Source organism: Triticum aestivum, chromosome 2B, assembly GCF_018294505.1.
Source record: "Triticum aestivum cultivar Chinese Spring chromosome 2B, IWGSC CS RefSeq v2.1, whole genome shotgun sequence".
NCBI lineage: Eukaryota > Viridiplantae > Streptophyta > Magnoliopsida > Poales > Poaceae > Triticum > Triticum aestivum.
Genome location: NC_057798.1, coordinates 24179111 through 24191646, shown reverse-complemented (window position 1 = coordinate 24191646; position 12536 = coordinate 24179111). Strand labels below are relative to the sequence as shown.

At 49.7% G+C, this 12536-nt stretch overlaps 1 protein-coding gene across 1 annotated transcript; it reads right to left on the bottom strand.

Annotated features, from left to right (window-relative positions):
• Nucleotides 1-1070: 1070 nt before the first annotated feature.
• LOC123040080 (uncharacterized) lies at nucleotides 1071-2612 on the bottom strand. The gene is made up of 4 exons (XM_044463020.1): nucleotides 2293-2612; nucleotides 1970-2047; nucleotides 1786-1869; nucleotides 1071-1447 (listed from the first exon to the last, which is right to left on the bottom strand). The coding sequence occupies exons 1-4, from the start codon at nucleotides 2512-2514 to the stop codon at nucleotides 1415-1417; spliced, it is 417 nt and encodes a 138-aa protein (XP_044318955.1). The 5' UTR covers nucleotides 2515-2612; the 3' UTR covers nucleotides 1071-1414.
• Nucleotides 2613-12536: the final 9924 nt, after the last annotated feature.

Sequence of the window (12536 nt, the reverse complement as noted above, 5' to 3'; positions counted from 1 at the left end):
TTGATGGTGCCCTATTTAACGTGAATGTGGCCGTCTCTAAAGCATAATCCCAAAACGATAGCGGTAAATCAGTAAGAGACATCATAGATCGCACCATATCTAGTAAAGTACGATTATGACGTTCGACACACCATTTCGTTGTGGTGTTCTGGGTGGCGTGAGTTGCGAAACTATTCCGCATTGTTTCAAATGTAAACCAAACTCGTAACTCAAATATTCTCCTCCACGATCAGATCGTAGAAACTTTATTTTCTTGTTACGATGATTTTCCACTTCACTCTGAAATTCTTTGAACTTTTCAAATGTTTCGGACTTGTGTTTCATTAAGTAGATATACCCATATCCGCTCAAATCATCTGTGAAGGTGAGAAAATAATGATACCCGCCGCGAGCCTCAACATTCATTGGACCACAAACATCAGTATGTATGATTTCCAACAAATCAGTTGCTCGCTCCATAGTTCCGGAGAACGGCGTTTTAGTCATCTTGCCCATGAGGCACGGTTTGCAAGTACCAAGTGATTCATAATCAAGTGATTCCAAAAGCCCATCAGTATGGAGTTTCTTCATGCGCTCTACACCGATATGACCTAAACGGCAGTGCCACAAATAAGTTGCAATATCATTATCAACTCTGCATCTTTTGGTTTCAACACTATGAATACTAGATGATACCCCGCGCGTTGCTACGGAAAATATTGCCTACAGTTGGTGTTTTACTCATCAACTACTCAACTAAAAGGACAAAATGATGAATAAACAATTCTTATTTGAACATACTTTAGAATGATAAATAGGTAAGTAAGATCAAACCTCCAACTTATATCATTCAAAGCTTGGACAATAGACGAACAATCGGAAAGAGAATGGTTAAACCTTTAGGCAATATTTCCACTCTCTCTGCAAGTGGAATAAACTATCAAGCTGCAGCTAAAACTTGAACACCTAGCTACAACCCCAAGTCTTGATTGTGTGCAATCTGCATAACACCCAGGTACATTTACTTTAATCGATCCGACAACAGGAGATAAACAAATGTCATTAGTCCCGATAGATCCTTACGGCTTTGGTCTTCTAAATATAGTGTTTAGTTGTACCTGCATCAGAAAGCTCCCTCTTCTGACTAATTATGTGCATTGGATAACATAACTCTATAGAAAGAAAATAGGAAACTGTCATTATGCAACTTGTTCGCTCAATTACATATATTAAATGCACCAGAAGGATATAATCACGCATGCCCACTGAACCCGTTGCTTTCACCCAAAGTCTGAAATTCACAGAATTATGTTGATTCTTCATACAGGATTAACACACACACACACACACAGTTAACACAGAGAGTACATAGATAAACTTATTAAGAGAGAGAAAGACAGAATTAACAGAGAGAAGTTCTCCAGTCCACCGCCGCCTAGCTCCACGTCGTGGCCTCACTTTTGTGAACCTACAAACAGAGGAGAAGGATTAGTACAGTGCCTTGGAATCAACTGGGAGAGAGGATTAGCACCAGCACAACCGGCCGGTGCACGCACGCACACCCGAACGGCACACAACACATACGCACACCAAAAAAAACACTCATTACTGCTGCAAGGATTGTTGAGATGATCCAAACAGGCATACATGTCAATTACAAAAACCACATATTGGAATTTAAGGCGAGCATATCCAAATACTGTTGGAAGGATTGTTGAGATGACAACCCAAACAGGCATACATGTCGTCAATTACAGAAATCAACTACTGGAATGGACATCTGCAGAACTTAAGCTCGGTAAAGACCTCAGGGGCGGTCCTCCTGGACACGCATATCATGAAGACAAATCCAAACTTGTCGCAATATTTCGCATTCCATTCTGACAATTCCTGCAATAAACAGTTTGAAGAAACCAGCAAAATTGAGTACATTAATCAGATCAGATTAGATTAATCTTATTCTTATCACAGATGCAAAGCACCGTATGACCTGCGTGGTGGAATCAGTGGCTGTGGAAAGTACAGCTGAATGCTCCTCCTTGCTCCATCTGTAGTGATGACTGATGGCCTGATGATGAAGGGACGAACTAACTGAGACTAACAGACAGAAGAAGAACTATCAGCAGGAAATGGACTTGGAGACGACGCGGGAGGTGGTGCCGATGTGTGGGTCGGCGGCGAAGGCCTCCAGCCATCCAGTCACATCCACCTAGGTCTGATTTGTTCGTCCCCGGTCGCACACATGGCTGGCGTGGAGCACACACACCATCCAGAGGGATCTAGATAGAGAGAGAGAGCGGGAGATGGACTCACCTCGATCCGGTGCTGCAACCCTCCATCCGTTGCTAACGTGTGCCCACGCTCCATAGCCGCCGCAAGTCTCGAGAAGGGAGGGAGGAAGAACACGCTCGGTTTTCTGTGAGATGAGGGAACCACCTCGTCGTCCCCAGGCCTCCTCCGCCCGATTCCCTCAAGCCGGCGCCGCATCTTCATATACGGACGCCGCCAGAGAAAAGTCGGGCTCGTGAGGTACATCGGGGCGAGGATGTGAAGGGGAACTGTTTTTATTTGAAGACTTCGAAGGCAAATTTTGTGGAGATATATATATTCAGGGAAGATGAAGGTGAACCATCGTGATAGGCTTCTGAATATGGGCGACATCACTACTCCGGCCGGCCGCTTAAATGCCTCCTCAATTAATCTTATAGAATCGTGTGGGACAGTGGGAATTAACTGTAAGTACATAGTGGATGGTGGGCTGAGGTAGCGACGCGCTGGTAAAAAAACATTAGGGGAAAATATGCCAGCAAGGGATGCTACGTGAGCGTGGAAAAGAAAAAAAAATAACGAAGAGATGAAGTGACGTGGATGAAAATTCCTGAGGTGGCTAGATGATGATGTGGACGGGCTGCATGTTGAGAGAATTGTTAGTAGTGGGGATCAACTTCTTAAGAATGTAAGATGTGTACCACTACTATCGAGATTCAATAAAAATAGATCACTCTTCAAGGGTGCATGACCATAAAAGATATTACTCATATAAATAGAACAACCATTATTCTCTGATTTAAATGAATAACCGTCTCGCATCAAACAAGATCCAGATATAATGTTCATGCTCAACGCTGGCACCAAATAACAATTATTTAGGTCTAAAACTAATCCCGATGGTAGATGTAGAGGTAGCGTGCCGACCGCGATCACATCGACTTTGGAACCATTTCCCACGCGCATCGTCACCTCGTCCTTAGCCAATCTTCGCTTAATCCGTAGTCCATGTTTTGAGTTGCAAATATTAGCAACAGAACCAGTATCAAATACCCAGGTACTACTGCGAGCATTAGTAAGGTACACATCAATAACATGTATATCACATATATCTTTGTTCACTTTGCCATCCTTCTTATCCGCCAAATACTTGGGGCATTTCCGCTTCCAGTGTCCAGTCTGCTTGCAGTAGAAGCACTCAGTCTCAGACTTAGGTCCAGACTTGGGTTTCTTCTCTTGAGCAGCAACTTGTTTGCTGTTCTTCTTGAAGTTCCCCTTCTTCTTCCCTTTGCCCTTTTTTTTGAAACTGGTGGTCTTGTTAACCATCAACACTTGATGCTCCTTCTTGATTTCTACCTCCGCGGCTTTTAGCATTGCGAAGAGCTCGGGAATAGTCTTGTTCATCCCTTGCATATTATAGTTCATCACGAAGCTCTTGTAGCTTGGTGGCAGTGATTGAAGAATTCTGTCAATGACACTATCATCAAGAAGATTAACTCCCAGTTGAATCAAGTGATTATTATACCTAGACATTTTGAGTATGTGTTCACTGACAGAACTATTCTCCTCCATCTTGCAGCTATAGAACTTATTGGAGACTTCATATCTCTCAATCCGGGCATTTGCTTGAAATATTAACTTCAACTCCTGGAACATCTCATATGCTCCATGACGTTCAAAACGTCGTTGAAGACCCGGTTCTAAGCCGTAAAGCATGGCACACTGAACTATCGAGTAGTCATCAGCTTTGCTCTACCAGACGTTCTTAACGTCGTCAGTTGCATCAACAGCAGGCCTAGCACCCAGCGGTGCTTCCAGGACGTAATTCTTCTGTGCAGCAATGAGGATAATCCTCAGGTTATGGACCCAGTCCGTGTAATTGCTACCATCATCTTTCAACTTTGCTTTCTCAAGGAACGCATTAAAATTCAACGGAACAACAGCACGAGCCATCTATCTACAACAAACATAGACAAGCAAAATACTATCAGGTACTAAGTTCATGATAAATTTAAGTTCAATTAATCATATTACTTAAGAACTCCCACTTAGACAGACATCTCTCAAGTCATCTAACTGATTACGTGATCCAAATCAACTAAACCATGTCCGATCATCACGTGAGATGGAGTAGTTTCAATGGTGAACATCACTATGTTGATCATATCTACTATATGATTCACGTTCGACCTTTCGGTCTTCGTGTTCCGAGGCCATATCTGTATATGCTAGGCTCGTCAAGTTTAACCTGAGTATTCCGCGTGTGCAACTGTTTTGCACTCGTTGTGTTTGAACGTAGAGCCTATCACACCCGATCATCACGTGGTGTCTCAGCACGAAGAACTTTCGCAACGGTGCATACTCAGGGAGAACACTTCTTGATAATTAGTGAGAGATCATCTTAAAATGCTACCGTCAATCAAAGCAAGATAAGATGCATAAACGATAAACATCACATGCAATCAATATAAGTGATATGATATGGCCATCATCATCTTGTGCTTGTGATCTCCATCTCCGAAGCATCATCGTGATCACCATCGTCACCGGCGCGACACCTTTATCTCCATCGTAGCATCGTTGTCGTTACGCCATCTATTGCTTCTACGACTATCGCTACCGCTTAGTGATAAAGTAAAGCAATTACAGGGCGTTTGCATTTCATACAATAAAGCGACAACCATATGGCTCCTGCCAGTTGCCGATAACTTCGGTTACAAAACATGATCATCTCATACAATAAAATATAGCATCACGTCTTGACCATATCACATCACAACATGCCCTGCAAAAACAAGTTAGACGTCCTCTACTTTGTTGTTGCAAATTTTACGTGGCTGCTATGGGCTTAGCAAGAACCGTTTTTACCTACGCATCAAAACCACAACGATAGTTCGTCAAGTTAGTGCTGTTTTAACCTTCGCAAGGACCGGGCGTAGCCACACTCGATTCAGCTAAAGTGAGAGAGACAGACACCCGCCAGCCACCTTTAAGCATGAGTGCTCGTAACGGTGAAACCAGTCTCGCGTAAGCGTACGCGTAATGTCGGTCCGGGCCGCTTCATCTCACAATACCGCCGAACCAAAGTATGACATGCTGGTAAGCAGTATGACTTGTATCGCCCACAACTCACTTGTGTTCTACTCGTGCATATGACATCTACGCATAAAACCAGGCTCTGATACCACTGTTGGGGAACGTAGTAATTTCAAAAAATTTCCTACGCACACGCAAGATCATGGTGATGGCATAGCAACGAGAGGGGAGAGTATTGTCCACGTACCCTCGTAGACCGTAAGCGGAAGCGTTATAACAACGCGGTTGATGTAGTCGTACGTCTTCACGATCCGACCGATCCAAGTACCGAACGTATGGCACCTCCGAGTTCAGCACACGTTCAGCTCGATGACGATCCCCGGGCTCCGATCCAGCAAAGCGTCGGGGATGAGTTCCGTCAGCACGACGGCGTGGTGACGATGATGATGTTCTACTGGCGCAGGGCTTCGCCTAAACTCCGCGACAATATGACCGAGGTGGAATATGGTGGAGGGGGGCACCGCACACGGCTAAGGAACGATCCGTAGATCAACTTGTGTGTTCTAGGGTGCCCCCCTGCCCCCGTATATAAAGGAGCAAGGGGGTGTGCAGATTGCGGAGGTGCCGTACGTTCGGTACTAGGATCGGTCGATCGTGAAGACATACGACTACATCAACCACGTTGTCATCAGCTTCCGCTTACGGTCTACGAGGGTACGTGGACAACACTCTCCCCTCTCGTTGCTATGCATCACCATGATCTTGCGTGTGCGTAGGATTTTTTTTTGAAATTACTACGTTCCCCAACAGTAATGCATTAAGTAAGATGACATATGATGTAGAGGAATTAACTCAAGCAATATGATGAAAACCCCATCATTTTATCCTCGATGGCAACAATGCGATACGTGCCTTGCTGCCCCTACTGTCACTGTCACTGGGACTCTCGCAACCCATCATCTAATAACTACTCCACAATGCATTCCCTTAGGCCCAAATATGGTGAAGTCTCATGTAGTCGACGTTCACATGACACCACTAAGGGAATCACAACATACATACCATCAAAATATCAAACACATATAAAATTCACATGATTACTTGCAACAAGATTTCTCCCGTGACCTCAAGAACAAAAGTAACTACTCACAAATGATAATCATGCTCAAGATCAGAGGGGTATTAAATAGCATAATGGATCTGAACATATATTCTTCCACCAAATTAACCATATAGTAATCAGCTACAAGATGTAATCAACACTACTAGTCACCCACAAGCACTAATCTATAGTTTCGATACAAAGCTTGAACACAAGAGATGAATTAGGGTTTGAGAGGAGATGATGCTGTTGAAGATGTTGATGAAGATTGCCCTTGCCAAGATGGGAGAGTTGTTGGTGATGATGATGACGATGATTTCCCCGCCGGGAGGGAAGTTCCCCCGGCGAATCGCTCCACCGGAGGGCAAAAGTGCTCCTGCCCAAGTTCCGCCTCGAGACGGCGGCGCTCCGTCCCGATCCTTACCTTATTTTTTCTAGGTCAAAATGGCTTATATACCAGAAGATGGGCACCGGAGGTGGGCTGGGCTAAGCACAACCCATCAGGGCGCGCCTGGGGGGCCTGACGTGCCCTGGTGTCTTGTGCTCACCAGGTGGCCACCTCCAGTAGTTTTTTGCTCCATTATTTCTTACTTATTCCATAAAAATTCCTCATGAAGTTTCAGCTCATTTGGAATTGTGCAGAATAGGTGGCCTGGCGTAGCTTTTTCAGGTTCAGATTTCCAGCTGCCGGAATTCTCCCTCTTTGTGTGAACTTTGCATATTATGAGAGGAAAGACATCAGAATTACAATAAAAACATTATTATGCATAAAAATATTATAAGTAACAATAGGTAAACATGATGCAAAATGGACGTATCAGTCCCTTTTATGGTAGCGAAAATGGCGCCGCTTCTCCCTCTTCGGTCTTGAAATCGAGCTGAGACTGCACGCCATGAAGACCAGCTAGATGGTAGCTGTGGCTTGAATGTGCAAGGTTGCTAGAGGAGTTCATCCACCAATACTTTGGCTTGACCAGCTCCCAACGAACATGTAGAGCTGGATATCCCCCTCTAGCAGGATCTGGCGCCCAGTTGCAACAGCAGGCATGAGCGCGCACGCATGACATTGTTGGAGCTCTCACGACGGCGTAGGCATATATACTTTTAGCCTACGCGTAGTCATATATGCGACGCGCGGGGGGGGGGGGGGGATGTGTAGCCTACACGTCATGGCTTGATACCAACTCTACCTTCTATATCCAACAAGCTGACTTGCCGACTCTGGTCTCTATGTACTACTACTCACTATATATATGCAACTAATATAAATTACAACCCTTTCCGCGAGACAAAGTTATACGGACACAAGTGCAACCTGCAAAATCATGGCGGGAGGCCATTTTATTTCAGATATGCTAAATGCCACGGCCGTGTACAGGTCCAGTGTCCTCTCCTCGCCCGTTAGCTTAGCCGTTCACCCTTCAAATAATCCTCTTATCTCCCCTTCCAGTTGCTCAACAGTATAGTAGTAGTACTTCTTCTGTTTCTTCTCTCCCACAATTTGTCGCCTTAATAATGAAAAAGGCGCCCCTAAAAGTCGTTTCCCCCTTCCCTGCAGAGCAGACAAGGACACCTCATACGGTGGAACAATGAAATCCACGATCTCCTGCCGCATTTGATACCTGAGTTCCGCTGTGACCTTCCATGTCATCTGGCGATGACAGGTGGCAAGAAATTCAGCATTAAACTCCTCCAAGTTTAGACGGTTCAGAGGAGCCCAGCACTCGTCCAAGTAGCTCTTCTTGTACCGCTCGATCATTGAAGCGAGCCTACTTGCCAATTCGTCACTCGCAAAAGATGCACTTTGACGCCGCACCATTTGCAGAACATCAAATGTGTTATTCAGGAGGAATATGCATTTCCCACCCTTTTCACTTTGGCGGATGAATTCTGCATCTTTCTCGAGCTTGGATTCCCAACGATCAACCAAGTGGGAGCAAGGGTAAATAGCCAGGGCTTGTATGAGAAGGTCATTTGCTGGATGAATTGTTGATTCGTCGCTGCTACGGATGTCCAGGACTATTCGTCCCCAATCATTCACCATCATCTGAGCTGGCCTGTTCAAAGGCAGGTCCGTCGTACTGTTAAGATAAGAACAATATATGATCAGATGATTGAAATTGCGTAATTGTAGTACTAATGCTTGTTGGGGGGGGGGGGGGGGGGGGATAATCAGTTCGCCCTTATTACAAGATTTTTGCATGATGAGGAAGAAATTAGTAGGCCTCCCGCATCTACTGATATCCGTAGCAATATTGGGGCGGCACGGCGAGCACGAGTGGCAGGCTGCGAGGCGAGCAGCGGCCGCGGCGAGAGGCGCGCTGTACGACGAGCCGAGCACGCGCGTACCGGTGGCGTAGTTGCTGGGCGCGGCGAGAGGCGTGTGGTACGGCGACGCGAGCACGCGCGGACTGGTGGCGTAGTTGCTCGGCGGCGAGAGGCGCGCCGCACGGCGAGGCGAGCATGCGCGGGGCGATGCCGTAGTTGCTCGGCACGGCGAGATGCGCGCCGCACGGCGAGGCGAGCATGCGCGGGGCGATGCCGTAGTTGCTCGGCACGGCGAGATGCGCGCCGCACGGCGAGGCGAGCATGCGCGGGGCGATGCCGTAGTTGCTCGGCACGGCGAGATGCGCGCCGCACGGCGAGGCGAGCATGCGCGGGGCGATGCCGTAGTTGCTCGGCACGGCGAGATGCGCGCCGCACGGCGAGGCGAGCATGCGCGGCGCGATGCCGTAGTTGCTCGGCACGGCGAGATGCGCGCCGCACGGCGAGGCGAGCATGCGCGGGGCGATGCCGTAGTTGCTCGGCACGGCGAGATGCGCGCCGCACGGCGAGGCGAGCATGCGCGGGGCGATGCCGTAGTTGCTCGGCACGGCGAGATGCGCGCCGTACGGCGAGGCGAGCATGCGCGGGGCGATGCCGTAGTTGCTCGGCACGGCGAGATGCGCGCCGCACGGCGAGGCGAGCATGCGCGGGGCGATGCCGTAGTTGCTCGGCACGGCGAGATGCGCGCCGCACGGCGAGGCGAGCATGCGCGGGGCGATGCCGTAGTTGCTCGGCACGGCGAGATGCGCGCCGCACGGCGAGGCGAGCATGCGCGGGGCGATGCCGTAGTTGCTCGGCACGGCGAGATGCGCGCCGTACGGCGAGGCGAGCACGTTCAGCACGGCGAGAGCTGCGGCAGTTGCGGACGCGCAACTATGGCATGCTGCGCGAGCGGCGACCCGGCAATCCTTTGCCGTCGCGGACGCGAATCTATGGTATGCTGGGCGTGCAGCGAACCGGCAAGCTACGGCTTTCGCGGACGCGCACCAGTGGCACCGCCGAGCACGTTCGCGGACGCGCACCAGTGGCACCGCCGAGCACGTTCTGAAGCGAGCGCAGCGCGACACGGTAAGGCACACAGGGGGCGGCCTCCGACGCGGCGGCGTCAAGGGGCGACGCTCTCTCGACGCCGCGACTGTGCGGGGTTCTAGGCCAGGCTCGACGCGGACGGCGAAGAAGGGAGGCGCACAGACGAGGTGCCTACCGAGTGGAAACAACAAGGACACTGGTGATTTGATTCATGTGTACCTGCATATGAACCTTCCATCCCCTGCCGCTTCCATTGGTTCAGCCGGGCCGGCTTGCTTCGCCGTCGTCGTGGATGCCGCTGCTCGAACCGCTGTCGCCGGGGTTGCACTTGCAGCGCACGATCGCGGGGGGGGGGGGGGGGGGGGGGGTGTTGCGGAAGACGGCGGCTTCGAATTTTGTTGGACGGAATTCTTGATGGGTTCTGGCGCGCGAGCTTTTTTCTATATAGGCTTGCAGATTAGCTGAAGCCGACGTTTGGACGACAGCGACCCAGAACGCGTCCACGAGATCGGTTGTGTATCCCTAGATCACACCCCGACATTCATCATACGAAACTACTTGACGAACAACAGTCCTTGGACGATGCTTGCACGACCGATGATCCAACGGTGCAAATCCACGCATCAGATGTGACTAAAGGTTCAGCTGGCTCTGTCGTCCGTAAATCGTGCAAGGAATGTAGTGTGTGTAGCAATGCTGTTCATCATACATAAAAAATTGTTTATTACTCCGTATCGTCGACATTCAACTCAGAACATAGCTCCTAAACAAAAGGACAAATCATTGATACATGTGGATGGTGATAGTTTTTCTCTATTTACGGTGAGTGGATGGTTGTAGTTTAAATTGTGCGAATTATATTCCCTAAATTTCGAACGAAACATGTTTTTGATCAGTTTCTTTTTTCAAGGGGGTGCTTAGAATCTGTACTTACATCTCACAAAATAGTGTAATGTTCCCTTCGGCCTAAAAAACTTTGTCATATCTAGCATCAAGTCAGAGCATCTCCAACAGACGCCCTAAGGAGCCGCGCGTTAAAAAAGTTTTATAGCGCCAAAATAGCGTTTTAATGCGGCGAATGACCGAGTATCTCCAGCAGACGGTCAAAAATATACAACCCAGTTAGCAACAGTAGCATCTTCAACAGGCGCACAAAATTACCCAGGCGTGCACGTACCTAGCTCGCCGCCCGTGGCCTACTTGCTGCCATGGTCTGGGCATGCCACGCCGCCGTGGCCCGCTCGCCGTAGCCGCGCTCCGCCCTGCCGTGGCCTGCACGCCCCGCTGTGGTCGTGGCCGCGCCCGCGCCCAGCTCCGCCTCGTCGTGGTCGCGGCTCGCCCCGCCCCGCCACCATCGTGGCCGTGGTCGTGGCTGCGCCTGCGCCCCGCCACCATCGTGGCCGTGGTCGTGGCTGCGCCTGCGCCCCGCCGTCGTGGCCGCGCCCGCGCCTGGGCTCGTCCCCGCCCCCGCCGCTGTGGTCGTGGCCGCGGCCCGCCCTGCCGCGCCACCGCCGTGGCCATGGCCGCGCCCACGCCCTGCCGCCCCGCCGTGGGCGTGACCGTGGCCGCGTGCGCGTCCCTCCGTCGTGGCCACGCCCGCGCCTGGGCTCGTCCCCGCCCCGCCGCCGCCGTGGCTGTGGCTGCGCATGCGAGGAGGCCGGCGGCGGACGCACGCGAGGAGAACGACGGCGGGCGCACGCGAGGAGGCTAACGGCAGCTGCGGGCGCACGGGGCACATCCCACGTGCGTGAGAAGTTTAGCACGCTGAAGCTCACGCGTCAAATATACGGCTTGCGATCCAGTTTCGACCGGCGCGTTGAACATTTTTTACACCGTGCTCTATTATGCAGCGTCTGCTGGAGTACTATTTTCAACTCCGCCGCGCGCTGAACTTGTGATTTTTTTGGCGCGGCGCTAATATTGGGCGTTTGGAATGCTCTTAGTGCTAGATACATTTATTTAAGAAACAAATTTGGGACCAGCTTTTCCGGACGGAGGAAGTACATTGTACGTCCCTAAACAAGGATGCGCCACAGGCCGGGTTGCACGTGATCGGTCGCAATGGATACGCCCTATGTTGTGAGAACACTGCGGTCACCGCTTTATTCCACCTTCTCCTTTCCGGTTGCCTTTCCCGGGCAAACATCGCTATACAATATATAGTACAATAATCTCTTGCTAATCGTGCACCGAGGAATCGTTCCGGATTTTCTTTCTTGCTCCTTACCGTTTGGCTGACAAAGCAGGGTATAATAATCCAGATTTGTAGATTGCTTATCCCACCTGCCGCGGGATGTGTACAGACTATGCTTTCGCCTCCCCGCCTGGATTGGTGCATGGCAGGCAGGACACGTGGCGTGACACGAGAGCTGGAGCGGGCGTTGTTGACTTGCTGGGGTCAAGCGACAAACGGCCGGTGGAGGTGTTTCCTGTGGGTCACCTGATATTGCCTTTTATTTTTTTTCTCTAGAACCTGTTCGGTAACCATGGCAGGCAGAGAAATGAGAGTTTGCACAAGGGTATCTGTGTAGGGATTAGGCATTGAAAGTGAATTTTTACTCCCATTGTTTGTTTGCTACTCCCTCCGTTCGGAACTACTTGTCTCGAAAATGGATGTATCTAGAACTAAAATACATTTAGATACGTCTATTTCTACGACAAGTAATTCCGAACGGAGGGAGTATATGATAAGAATTAGAGTGGGATGAAACTCTGGTATATGTTGTTTATCCGGTTTTCTTTCATCTCAACGAAATGAAATCGTGGGCGCGCCCCTCAATTCAAAAAACAAAAACTC